The sequence below is a fragment of the Merops nubicus genome, unplaced genomic scaffold (assembly GCF_000691845.1).
Source record: "Merops nubicus isolate BGI_N331 unplaced genomic scaffold, ASM69184v1 scaffold11030, whole genome shotgun sequence".
In the NCBI taxonomy this organism is placed as follows: domain Eukaryota; kingdom Metazoa; phylum Chordata; class Aves; order Coraciiformes; family Meropidae; genus Merops; species Merops nubicus.
The window spans coordinates 24568-37444 of NW_008582242.1; the positions used below are offsets into that span (position 1 = coordinate 24568).

Sequence of the window (12877 nt, forward strand, 5' to 3'; positions counted from 1 at the left end):
GAGCCCTGGGCCTGATCTACAGCCTCTTCCCTGCCTCCATCCACGTCCAAGGATTGTATATCCAGCTTCAATCCATCTCAATCCAGCGAGATCCAGCACTGGGGAGCCTCAGCACAACATTTGGGTTTTGTATATTTGGATGTTTAATCTTCCTTGCCTTGTTGTTCCTATAACCCCCCTTACCCGGTTAAACCCCTACCCTTTTTCCTTTCTGTACCCTGTTTAAACCCCTACCCTTCTTTCGTTCTGTTCCCTGTTAAATAATATATTTTATTTTGTTAATTTTCAATTTGGTGCAAGGTTTTCATTATCCCTGCCTTCCTTATTTACCTCTCTACCTGGGAAACTGAGGGATAAGGGATGTGGGACACAATTCTGCCTTCTAACCGGGACATGCTGCAGTGACACAAAACAGTCCACTATTAATAACAGGAATGTAAATCCAGATGATGACTTGGTCAAGGTTTCCAACGGTTTGCAAACACAGTCTTGCAGCTTGACTCTCCTTGGCCATTTTTTTTTTTAAACCACAGTATGGGGATTTTGAGGGATACCATAAGAAGAGTTCTACTATACTCTTCAAAACTGTATAACACTTTCTCTACTGCTTTCTGGTTGTCAAAGGATGCAATGAGCATACCCATTTACAATACATTAAGCTCTTTTGTTGTCACTGCCATGTACAACATGATGCAGGAGATGTATCAGCTGTGATCCAGACACCCTTCCCTGTTTGAGTGGCTTGCCATGAAAAGGATGCACACATTTCCCACATTTTCCAGGCCTCATGCATGGCACACATCAATTTTTTTCTTCACAATTAGCTCAATATGTTGGTGTATCTACCTTTTATGGTACAGACTTCAAGTCACATAAAAGCAAAACTTCTGTCTGGGCTGTAAAACCTTGATTCACTGTGACTACACCAATTTCAGTTTATGAGCTGAGCTAGTTCCAGCATCTCAGCGTTGCTCTTCACTGCCCAGCTCAGAAAAGCCAGCTATCCCAGTCTGCCTGAACAATGAGGTCACCTTTATAACCAGTATAACATGCATCAGCTGGACTATTCATCTGAAACTTAATTTCAGATAAATGATTTGTATGGGAACAGTAGGAAGATGAAAATGGCACTTTAGCTTTGTTAATACTAACAAAGTAGTATTGGAGAAGAGATTGCTGGGCTTTATTATTATTGTTTGTGGAAGATCTGCCCTACTAAGTTAAAAAAAAAAAGCATATATTCAGGCTGTAGCTGCATAAAGGTAAAAAAATTAGTCTGCAGCTGGATAAAGTAATTCCACTGTTAAATTCCAAACCCTTCATTAAAAGTAATCCGAGCAGCCAGGCCACCCACTCTATGTCTCACACAGATTTCTGGTGTTTTCCTGCAGAGCACTGATTTGCAGCGACTGCACTTACCCTTGTGGCTAATTTACTATTACCATCTGGCTCCAAAACCATCCAAGTGATTCACTATGAATGCACACACATTTAAAATAATTACTATTAACGAGGGTGCCATAGTGGTATACTTTCTAGGACTAGAAATAATTGGTAACATAATCCTCTTTTATGAATACGTTAACGAGACTGCAGCCACCCTGGAGTGAGGGAAGTCTTCCTACTGTATTTGTACACAGTGCCTCACGTGCACTCCCAATTCTGCCCGACAAGTGGTCACCTCAGCCCATAAGCCCACATCCCATCTATGTGTGGCAATTCCTTTTTTACCTTAAATGCTCATTTTTTTCCTGCAGTAGGGCCAGTTAAAGTACAGCCTGTATGTTTCCCAAAATTCAGTAACTTTAGATAAGCTGAAAAAGAGGCCACGACCCGAATACAGCAGTGATCAGAATTTCTTTTCATGAAGCTGGATCAGTGATGTGATTAGTTTTTGATTTAATAACACATTTTAAATCAGAGAAGCTCAGTAACAGCTATACTTTTCCCAACAAAATCTGTAGCTGATCTTCCATAATACAAGCTTCTAAGCAGATTTATTTTGTGGAAACCAGTCAGACCATATTTGTAGTTTTCACAAAAGTATCAGATTCAAAGTAGGACACATTTAAGTTTTCAGATGGGCAATGAAACAGGAAGCAGATCTAGTCAATAAGCTATCAAAATCAAGCTGTCAATTATAGGAATACATTACCATATTGCAACTCTTGCCAGCTAAGGTTCTCATCATACTTGATCCTATTCTATAAAAGATGAAGAGCTACACAAATACAAAGCACTAGAAGATTATTTCTCTGATACATGCACATCAATCAATACAATGAAACACCTTACCACTTTGAAAACCTAAAATGAAGAGTCATCTGTCTGCATAAAATATCTATATAATATGCCAACCACTTAATTAATGTTCATGTTCTCACTATCCTGGAGTCTTCAGATTTGTGATACTGTATCATTACAGCAAAGGAATAATCTCAGATGAGAAAACTGACTTGTGTGCTATGAGTAGCATCATAGGCTGCAGCGTGGTGAAAGGGACATTAGAATTCCTATAAATGGGACTGAGGAGAAATAAGGATGAACAAGAAATACTTCTTCATGATATTCATATGCTGACAAAAGATGTTTTTGAAAGAAGCATGCTATAAAAGACGTTTTTGTGAAGAAGAATGTTCAAAAAGCTGGAAGTGCTTAGCTGCATTAGAGGCAAACATGGGACTCCTGCTTCAGTCAGCGTGCAATGCAGTTGGGGCACCTGACCCACTGCACTTCACTGCAGATGGTCACTTTTCACAGCAGCTTTATTTCATAACTTGTCCTATGGTTAACCTCAAATATTCACCCTGATAAGCAATGAACACTTTACATGAGGAAGCTTGAGACAGTATAAATGGTTGAAAAAATCCTGCTTAATCAAAGTTGTTGGTGCACACCTAACACAAGCTTTAGCTAAATGTGTCAATGTTTTGATATAAATGGTTGCAGGAGAATACAAGCTGAGAAACCCTACGAGCTTTCCTACATGGGCTCTTCGTGTAATGCAGTGTTTTGAGCTCTAATTAAAATAAAAGATACAAGCCACATCCAGCTCCATCCTTTCCTCCTACCGAAAGTTAGTATCGTGGGAACACAGGGACTGGGAAACAAAAAGAACTACTCTTTCCTTTAGCTGATGTCACAAGAGGTCTCTTGCCCATGGGAGCCAGAACTCTCAATATATAGTGACTACTGCTTGCTGTCAGTCACAGTCCAACTGCTATAAGATCTTACCTACACTGTGTTATGATTTTAGTGATTCACAGAGGCCTTTAACGTCAGTGGATTTAAACCACCATGATGACTGATATGGGCTAGGAAACAATAAGCTGTTCCAAGCAGGGAAGGTCATCATCTCTGCCCAATCAGTTCATGTAGGAGTCATAGAGAGACAGCTAAAGAGATGTGTCTAATAGGCAGACTGCACATATCAGGCTGTAGAGTGCAGTCCTTTCACTCCTTTTGACGATTTTTGCAGGTTCCCTATGGAGTCCCAAGGCAGTTTCTAAAGCATTCAATTCTTCACTGCCCATTTAGTCATGCAGTTTCTCACAGAATCCAATAAGCATTTTCCTTGTCAAAAGAGTAAGATCAGGTTATGGCATGTAACTCAAAAGAAGTGGATACAATATTATTTATTTGAAGTTTACCTGGTCTGAGCTGACTATGATAGGCTCTCTAAGAATAATCCATGTGATGCACTCTTCGCAAGGCGGAGTAGTGAAGGACCCGTGGTATGTCCAGTAGTCATGAGATTCAGGGAAAAGAACTGAAGGATCGAAGTTCTGAAAAGGAGCTTCCTTCCCCTTTAAAACAACGTACAACAAAAACAAAGAGAAAACTCTTCTACAGCTCTAGTCAAGATTAGCTAAAGACACGTCTCTGGTACTTTAAGAAACAGAGAGTGACTCACACTTCAGAGGTGCCAATGAAGGAAGCTAAGCACACATCTACACAAAACAACCATACGCTGTGAAGAGAAGTGGACTGCATGACCCGCACAGAAGGGTCCAGAGAAGCATGACACAACATCCAACTCCAGGCAATGAAGTGAGACAGGTACATTAGGTTTATAGTATTTATAGTATTTGTGCTAATAACAAACAAGACAACTTATGGAATAAGAGACTCTTATCACATGATGTTTTCTGAGACACAGATGTCTAGTCAGTAGCATTTCCAGAGGTCCATTAGGCAGCCTATTTCAAGACTGAATGGACCAATTTCCAAAAATGTATAGTTTTGAGATGCATGAAGTTTGGTGAGGTAACTCATTTTCACAAATGTGGAAGGCCCATCAAAGAAGGCTCATATGTAAATGTAAGACAGGTCTTTTCTTGCTAAGGAAAAGCTACCCATGGTTTTATTTACAAGTATGTTCTGGCAATGTTGCAGAGCAAAATTTGGAAACTAGAAAGTCACACCTCTTGATATTTTTGTCCTGAGAATTTGCAACAATCTTCCTGTAATTAAAAGGCCAATGTCATTACCTTTGTTTTGATAGCATTTATTTCTTCAAGAATTCTCTTCATCTCTGGTTTGGGAGTTTTCCCTACCTGTGAAGAAGGAAGCATGAGCTAACCAAATTGTTCTCCTCAATCAGGTTTCTTCTTCCTCCTGTTTTTTTAATATGTGCATCTAACCATATATCAACAATAAACTTACAACACATTAACACAACCTATCACACCTATGAGCTCAGTAAGTTATGTCTGCTGTCTGTACCCTCTGTCTGTACCCTAACAGATATTATGATCCAAATGAGGAAACTGTACCAGTACAGAAACCCAGCACCACAGGTAAGCTCACAATACAGCTATTTTTAGTGCTACTCGCCAAAGGGCCACTAGTGGCATCGTGTTCTCAAAGCAGAGGCAAATACATCTGGATTTACAGCTTCCACCAGCCACACAGAGACAGTGTGTAGTATTGGATACCATCTGAAATAACATGACTTATGCTCCATAAGTTGAAAAGCATACATTACTCAAAGTCAAGCCCTTCATTGTGGTATGATCCCCAGAAAATATATTCATAGGGTATTGGTTTAACCCTGAGTAGAAAACTCTATAGTAGCAGTATGAAGAAAGTTTGCACGCTTCTACTTACTTGCAAAAATATGGCCAAAACAGCTATTCCATCAGTTCTTCTCACAGCATCAAGGTAATTACTGTATTTGGGATTCCAGTGTAACAAGTGTAGCTAGAAACAGAGAAAAAGGATGAAAAAAAATATATTATTGAATAGCAAGACATCAGAGGCTGAATTTAGAGTTCTGCATATACAAGAGAGTTTGGGGCAACAAAGAATGAGGAATAGGCCTCCCAAAAAAGAAGGAAGAAAAGGGACAGCAATTCATATATGACATGTAGCTGCCATATATTACCATTTAGACTACTATTTGCTTTAAGATAAACTATGAACATCTTACTACAGAAATTGAAAACCAGAATAGAAATGCCATCTTAAAGCTGAACACCAAAAAGATGCTTAAGTAAGCAGGTAGAACGTGCAGTTCAGAAGTCATCTGCTCATAAGTGATTCATTTCCATTTCTCCTTCAAACTCCAGCAATTCTAGCAGAGAACCCATATGAATGTAAGCTCTGTATTAGTCTACAGTTCTCATATTCTCTTACAATTCTTTAAGTGGCAGAAAGTCAAGGTAACACATTCTTCCCCCTTTCTGTTGATACAATTTTACACTTCTGCAATACCACTATACTTTCAGAATACTGTTCTAGTAAGTTTGCATTGCTTCTCAGTAATGTAGCTCTTGCTGTCCTATGTTTCAAGCCACGCTGGTTTGAGAACATGGAAAATTTTGTTTCACATAGATTTTTCTTTTCTTATGCTGCGAGAATTACTTCAACCTGATTGACACTTGAAAAAATCGACAGGAGTAAGAATGTCACAGATCACTAAACAGAACTCCTCAAAAAGCAGACCAACACCCCATCTGAAAGATAACGCTAAAAATTACTTTACACTCTATTTCACAGCAAAAAGTGGCGAGCGTTACCTCTCCTGCGTATCTGACTCCATTCACCACGTGCTCGGAGCCGTGGTCGTCGGAGGAGCCCCAGTGGAAGTGCAGCTGGCGCAGGCGGTAGACTCCCGGCAGCGGCCCACCCCTCAGCACTGCAGGGACAGTCTGCAACACCATTAGACTCAACCACCTCCCACTCCCCCTAAGCTAAATATATACACATCACAACTATTTACACACACATTTACTGCGTGGACACTCTGCATTCTGAGACCACTGAGTACCTCTGGCATATCTGCCCTGTCCTTAGCAGCACCCCAGGCAAACACCCTCAGCCACACGCATTCACGGACAGATGGAAGCTATTTGTGTCTCGGCTTCTGTTAGAGTCAACAGAGATCATTGTTTTAATTCAGCTGCATAAACGTTCATCTAGTTCCTTCTGGGGTATTCCAAAGACACTTGGACAGGACTGGAAGATATGATACAAGACCTGTAGAAGAACTGTACTTTTCTAAAGCAGTATCTGGAGGCAAGGAACTGAAATAAGCCCCAAATCAGAACAGTGAAGCCTCTAGAATAATTCTGTTTGCTTTGAGGCAGACACTCAACGGACAGTGACCTGAATTGCTCTCTGGACTCCTTTGATTAAGTGTGACACCATCTGTGTTGACTAGAATGGGAGTTTAGAGACATAACCTACCTACATTTAAAAACCCACATCAGACACCTAAATTTAGATGTCTTAATCTCCCCCTGAATTCCACCTAATATCCACCTATATCAATGTACACAGAACAGTCATGATTAAGATCAACTACTGAAGTGGTAGATTCCCACAAAACACTACATGTTGTGTCTCTTACTGCAGGCTATGACTTATTTGTTTAAAAAGCTATGGAATTACTGATGCTGCTTCTGCTATAATCACGGCTCCCTCCAGCTGTGCAAGAGAAGGGAAACAGCAAATGAGCCAGAAAAGCAATCACTGAGGATGCAAGCTATTTTCCTAAACAAAAGTTCAGTCTGTGATGAACAATAATACTCTGTATTCTGAATAACCTTAACGTTTTTACATTATATACCAAATGAAGGTGGTGTATTTGAAAGGGTGTCACAATAAAAAGGGGAAAACTCCTCCATAAAATACTATTTGATATTCAATTATCATTCACTTTATTTGGAGACAGAAGCTATAGTATTCTTGTAAACCATTCAGCACTTCTGAGGCCCAAGGTCTTTATATACTAGAGAAAGATATCCTTCAATCTGAAATGAAATTAAATCCATGATCATCTCAAGAAATAAAGTACTAAGAGTATTCTTTACTGAATATTAAGAACAAACTGTTATTCTCAACAAATTTCTTCTGTTTGTTCACACAGACATCCAGTACTATGGCTGATGCAGACACAGTAAAAGCAGTATCTGACAAAGCCATCAATTCTCCATTAAAATAGACCTGTAAAACCAAATAATCCAGTTTCAGGTAAAAATGTGTCATTATTTCCACTGATGGGTCATCAGTAGACATTTCTGATTGGGCATTAGGTGAAGCTGTGCATAATCTCATGCTAACACACTCCTGCTTCACTCATTATAAATAGACAGTAGCTTTTACTTAGCACACTTCAAGCAGACAGGATGATGCAAAGACAGATGCCTATAAACCAACATCTTCTGAAAGACAAAAAGATGTTTTCTTTCATATAATTGCAAGTACATAGTATAAAGGACAGAAATACACGACATGACAAAGTAAATAATACTTTCCTATGTCAGTAAATTAAATTTTCCTGTGCTTTAAGACAGGTAAGGTAAAACCCAGAAAAATTAAGTTCTCCAATATCTAAACCAAAAACTCTGAAACTATGTCTACATAGCTCAAAGTGAGTAAAATAAATCTTTTTGTTAAACATGTGATTTGGAACCTAAATCCTAAAGGTAACTTTATGCTCTTGGGTTTTTGTTTTCAGAAAATACTAACGCAAATAAATACACACTCATGTAACAGAAGAAGAACAGATGTACAAGTTTATGAAAGAAAACATGGTGTCTTTTAATTGTTTTTCAATGGTATTAAAATAGAAACATTTAATATATAAAAACAAAGTATATGTAACAGTTCTACAGGAACTAACAGGATGGGGACAGCAGACTTAACAAAATGTAAGTCCCTCAAACTCTCTGTCATTGAAGTAACAGCAGCAGGAATACACAAACCAACCCAGGAAGACAACGGAGAAAAACACTCACTGCTTAGCAGTGCCTTTTTGTTGCAAACTCTTGTCCCATTTCTCAGTGACTGACTCATTTTATATGGCTTTGCACATCATCCTCCATCAGTGACAGGTACCAGACATAAAAGCATCACCTCAGTCGGAAGCCCTTGCTCAAATTCCACGTCCCTTTCCATCCACACTGACAACTGGTCTGTTACAGAGACCCTCCGTGGACGTGCATGTGGACATCAGTTTCAGTGAAGCAGCTCACCTTTTACGTGATCCATCACAGACTGAGTAGCAGGAGGCAGGACTGGCTAACAAAAGAATGGCTTTTTTCCACTCTCCATGGAACCACTGCAGCAGATGTTTGCCCCAGAGAGAGCAAGTGTTGCACAGAACTAAGGCGAGGAAGAACTCTGTATCTCACTGTTGGTTTACAGAGCAAAATGAAAGTGTCACTTTCCCCAGGTTTAATGAAAGTTGCTGGGGTTTGTGCTCCTTGTTTCAGAGCCAGTCAACAGATAAATGTTCATTCAGCAGAAGCTGATAATCAAATTTGCCAAGATAACTGAGATTTCCCACAAAGTGGTACTCTAGGAAATGCTGTCCACAAACACCAGTCCTGCTAAAAGAGAACGATTGGCAACAAGCTCTCACTACTTAGAGGAACTGTCTCCATTTTTTTCCATCATCCAGTTCCAAAGGCACACATTCCTTTGATAAGAAATTGACAAATTCAGCAAACAGCATCAAGGTAACCTTGTAAAAAAATGTGCCTGCACTAAGGTACTCCAAGCCCGTAAGTATCATACATCCAGTAAAAGAAGTAGGGATCTGGCTGGTGAAGTTCCATAGAAGGTGCCAAGGAGATAAAAACAGACAAAGTGGGAAGATGAAAGGCATCCACTCAACATAACCTTAATGCATGTCTCCCCAGCTTCCTTGTCTGGGTTCCAATACAAGATTTATGTATCTCTAATGTTTATTAAACCATTCAACACCTTGGTCTAACCACCTAACCAAGGTATTATAAAGAAAGTCACAGAGCCATTAACTGCAGGGAAGTTACAAGCTATGTATCTCACCCAGCACCATGACAACAGTCCCAGCAGTTAGGTGCTCTCGGGACACTCCTCTGGCATGAGTATTTTTGAAGCCACCTAGGAGGTTTTGATTTCAGCTCTCAGTTCTTTCCTGGATTTTGAGACTCCAGCCTCCACCTGCAATGGTTTTACAGCACTTAAGGTCCTTCCTTCCCATAAGTATGGTGAGACAGGCAACTGAACTACCCATTAAGCTTGTACAGACAGGGAGCAGAGGCATGACACAGCTCCAGAAGCAAAGACCTGCCATCAAAGCTTTCAATTCCATAGCAGATTCTTAAAGTCAAACAGACTTTATAAATTGGTGGATACACATTCACTAAGTCCTTTCACTAGACTAAGTACACAGATAAAGGTAATAAGGCCTTTTGCAACACAATATGTGAATTACACTGGATGGCACTTTCCCTGGAAGTTTTTCTCTAATCATCTGAGTTTAAGCAACTGTCCAAATGGTGAACATTCAAAGTATTCCTGGGAGAGAAGACACAATGGAAGTAAAACCTGGAGACATCCAAAGATGATTTCTTACTCACCTTTGCAATTTATTCAACAAATTATTTCACCTGCCACTAGTGGAAATAGATAGAACTACAGATGTTAACCACTCTAACTGAAAAAGTTAGGAAAATAAAGGAAGACCTTAGTTTTCCAGTTAACTCAGAAATGCGAGAGAGACAGTGCTTTGTTCCAAAGGAATAAAAGCTTAATTCCTACATGATTTATTACAGATGTATGTATTATGCAGCTGGTGGTTCCTTTACACAAAAAATAAGTCACTATACATATCCTAAAAAAACTTAAAACGTGCACAGTGGAATTTGTCCTGCAATTAGTGTTGTACTAGAGAAGGAACACCACCCACAGACTCTGCTGACGGTATAACAAAGGAGACATAATAAACACTGAATGTTTCTTGCCTTCAAAGAGTTGAGAAATACACCTACTTTTTTTTCCAGTGAGTCACTTTTTATTTCTGATAGCAGAACACAACAGTCACTAAGCCGTTCATCTGCAAAAAACCTCAAAACATTCTAAAACTTTCTACTCTTTGTGGCCACAGTGTTGCAGCCATGCTGTAGATTGCTGTGCCTGGATACCCCGTCCCGCGTAAAATCTGAGCAATTATGCAGAAGATGCTACCACTGATATATTTGACACAGTTCCAACAAACACAAGAAATGGTAAAAATGTAAGTAATGGCCATGGAAGTCTTTTCATATGCCACAGCTTCATCTCTTTACTGAAGTACTGTGTTATCTGACATTACAATAATATTACAGATTACCATTTTCCTAGCAAAGTAATCAAACTCTCAACTGCATAGTCTTTTGGGAATTTTGATAGTGCATTCACTAGTCCAGCTTTCATAAGTTTTGATCTTCAGTTTTCATGACACCCAAGCCATTAATTAAAAATCCATGAAATTAAATCCATGCCCATAGGTATTTAAGATCAATCAACCTATTAGTAACATTCCTCATAGCAATTATAGCTGTCAATCCTACTTGTAATCAAAATTTGAACTTTTAATGCAGTTAAGAAATAATGGAAGGCACTGTGGAAGACAGACTTTTCAATATTTTACTGAAATTGACATTTCTTCTTCCTTTTCTTACAGTCCCATGTGCTACAAATAATACCACAATTCTTTGACCTTGACACAACAATAAAGAGGTATGCACTTGATTTATCCTTTTTATCACAGTACTAATGTAATTTCATACTGCCTTCAGTAATGCTTTTTCCTTTGAAATATAGCCAACAGTATTAACATGAAATGCCAGTGGTTCTGCCAACATAAACTATTTCTAGCACCTGCTGAATAGAACAGACATATCTCTTCAAAATAAATGAACCAGTAACTCTTAAAAAGTATGCCTTATATGTGCAGCATGCTGTATGTTGTTATAACAACAAGTGGGTAAAAGATTTTGGACATTAATGGTGAAACACTGGAGTTTCCTAGCCCTATAATCCTCATTAAGACAAAAATCTCATGAATGCAAGAGGGAGTTTTAACTGATTAAATACCATGACTTTGTGGCAACATCTGGTTCATTACTTCATTTATAAGCAATTACATGGGTACAGTTTTCAAATATTGTAACTTCATCCACAGACACAGTTAAAAGATGTTCTGCTGGGCATCTCAAATAGCCTGAATTGAAGTCAGTCCTCATAGGTAAAGCCTGGAAAGCATCACTAAAGCAATGGCTTTTGCAAGCTCAGAAATTTATTTTACACCTTAACTCATCCTGCTCCAATCTTCTTTGCAGCCCTCTCCATTCCCTTGGATTTTACTTATGGACTTTGAAAGCAGTCCCAGACCTTTCCTACCAGTTGTGCAGAGCACACTGTTGTGCAGTCACAGACACTGGTACATCACATGCAGGCAGTACACAGAGACCTTCTGACAGCCATGAGCATTCAGAGCACACTCTGTCTTTCAAAGCAACTTGAAAAATAGTCACTGATATGTAATAACAGCTTGAGATGAAAGCAGAACTAACCTGATCTATCAAATGAATCGTCAAATACCACTCTGCAGGTTTTCCCATTATTGAGGATGGTCTTGGCTGCACCAGGATCATAACTGGCAAACCAGGGCAGTAGGGAGCGGTCGTAATGCACGTCTTTGTTATTGATCTCAATAGGTGACTGATGGCGTCCTTTGGCAATCGGGTAATTCTTGTGCCACTGATCTGGTCCTAGAAAAAAAAAAAAAAAAAACAAAGAGAAATATCACGAAAGCATTTTCCAGCTAGGTATAAATTATACTCATGTTACAATAAATGCAAGATTGGTTTTGCTTGGTTACAGAACTTCAAATAAATGCATTAATGAGCAGGTTACTAATTGCCTGGTTGTTAAGTCATGCCCTGTCAAGGGATTCATTGTATAAAAAAGCAGTTAGATCATTCTAGCTGGAATGCTGCATACTGCAAGTCATTCAATTGAACCTAAGCTCTCATAGCAACCTCCAGACCTTGCATATTAGGAGACTGACAATACACCAAGGAATGAAAATGAAGATGAACACTCCAAGTCCAGCAGTGGCTAAAAATAGGATGGGATCTACCCAAATGATGCAGATGTGGTACCAGGTACTCATCTGAAGAGAGACAAGGCTACTGATAACTGAAGAAGACAGGAATTAAAAACAAAATTACCTTCATGGTTTTACCAAGAACTCTGTGTGGGAAAAGCCCGGCCGAGGCCGTGCTGCCTGTCCCTCCTGGTGCCGAGGAGAGCACAGGCACATCGGGCACCGTGCTTCCTGCGCCGAGACTAAGCCCGAACCTAGATTTTAAAGCCACGACAAACTTTAAATTCCATTACACATAGCCAACTGGATGTATTGGATTTGGAGACCTCTGCCCCGGTCTCTCCTTCCACCAGCTTCGCCTGTTCTTCTCCCGCTCCCGCTCCTCACGCCCGTTCTGCCGGGCCCCGCTCACCGTTGTCGCCGTCGTAGCCCCACGGGTAGTAGTTGGGGTTGATCATGGTGCCGGTGTCGGTGCCGGTGCCGAGCCTCAGCCCCTCGGCGGCTCCGGCAGGA

The 12877-nt window shown here is 39.8% G+C and overlaps 1 protein-coding gene across 1 annotated transcript in view; it reads right to left on the bottom strand.

Annotated features, from left to right (window-relative positions):
• LOC103769891 (carbonic anhydrase 3-like) overlaps window positions 1–12852 on the bottom strand; it is a 13693-nt gene extending 841 nt beyond the window's left edge. Inside the window, exons 1-6 of the mRNA XM_008937134.1 lie at window positions 12777–12852; window positions 11829–12026; window positions 6021–6139; window positions 5110–5202; window positions 4491–4556; window positions 3651–3806 (exon numbers count right to left, since the gene is read on the bottom strand). Coding sequence (XP_008935382.1) covers window positions 3651–3806; window positions 4491–4556; window positions 5110–5202; window positions 6021–6139; window positions 11829–12026; window positions 12777–12822 — 678 coding nt within the window. The 5' untranslated portion in view covers window positions 12823–12852. The remainder of the gene's footprint in view (window positions 1–3650; window positions 3807–4490; window positions 4557–5109; window positions 5203–6020; window positions 6140–11828; window positions 12027–12776) is intronic.
• Between the last annotated feature and the right edge of the window lie 25 nt (window positions 12853–12877).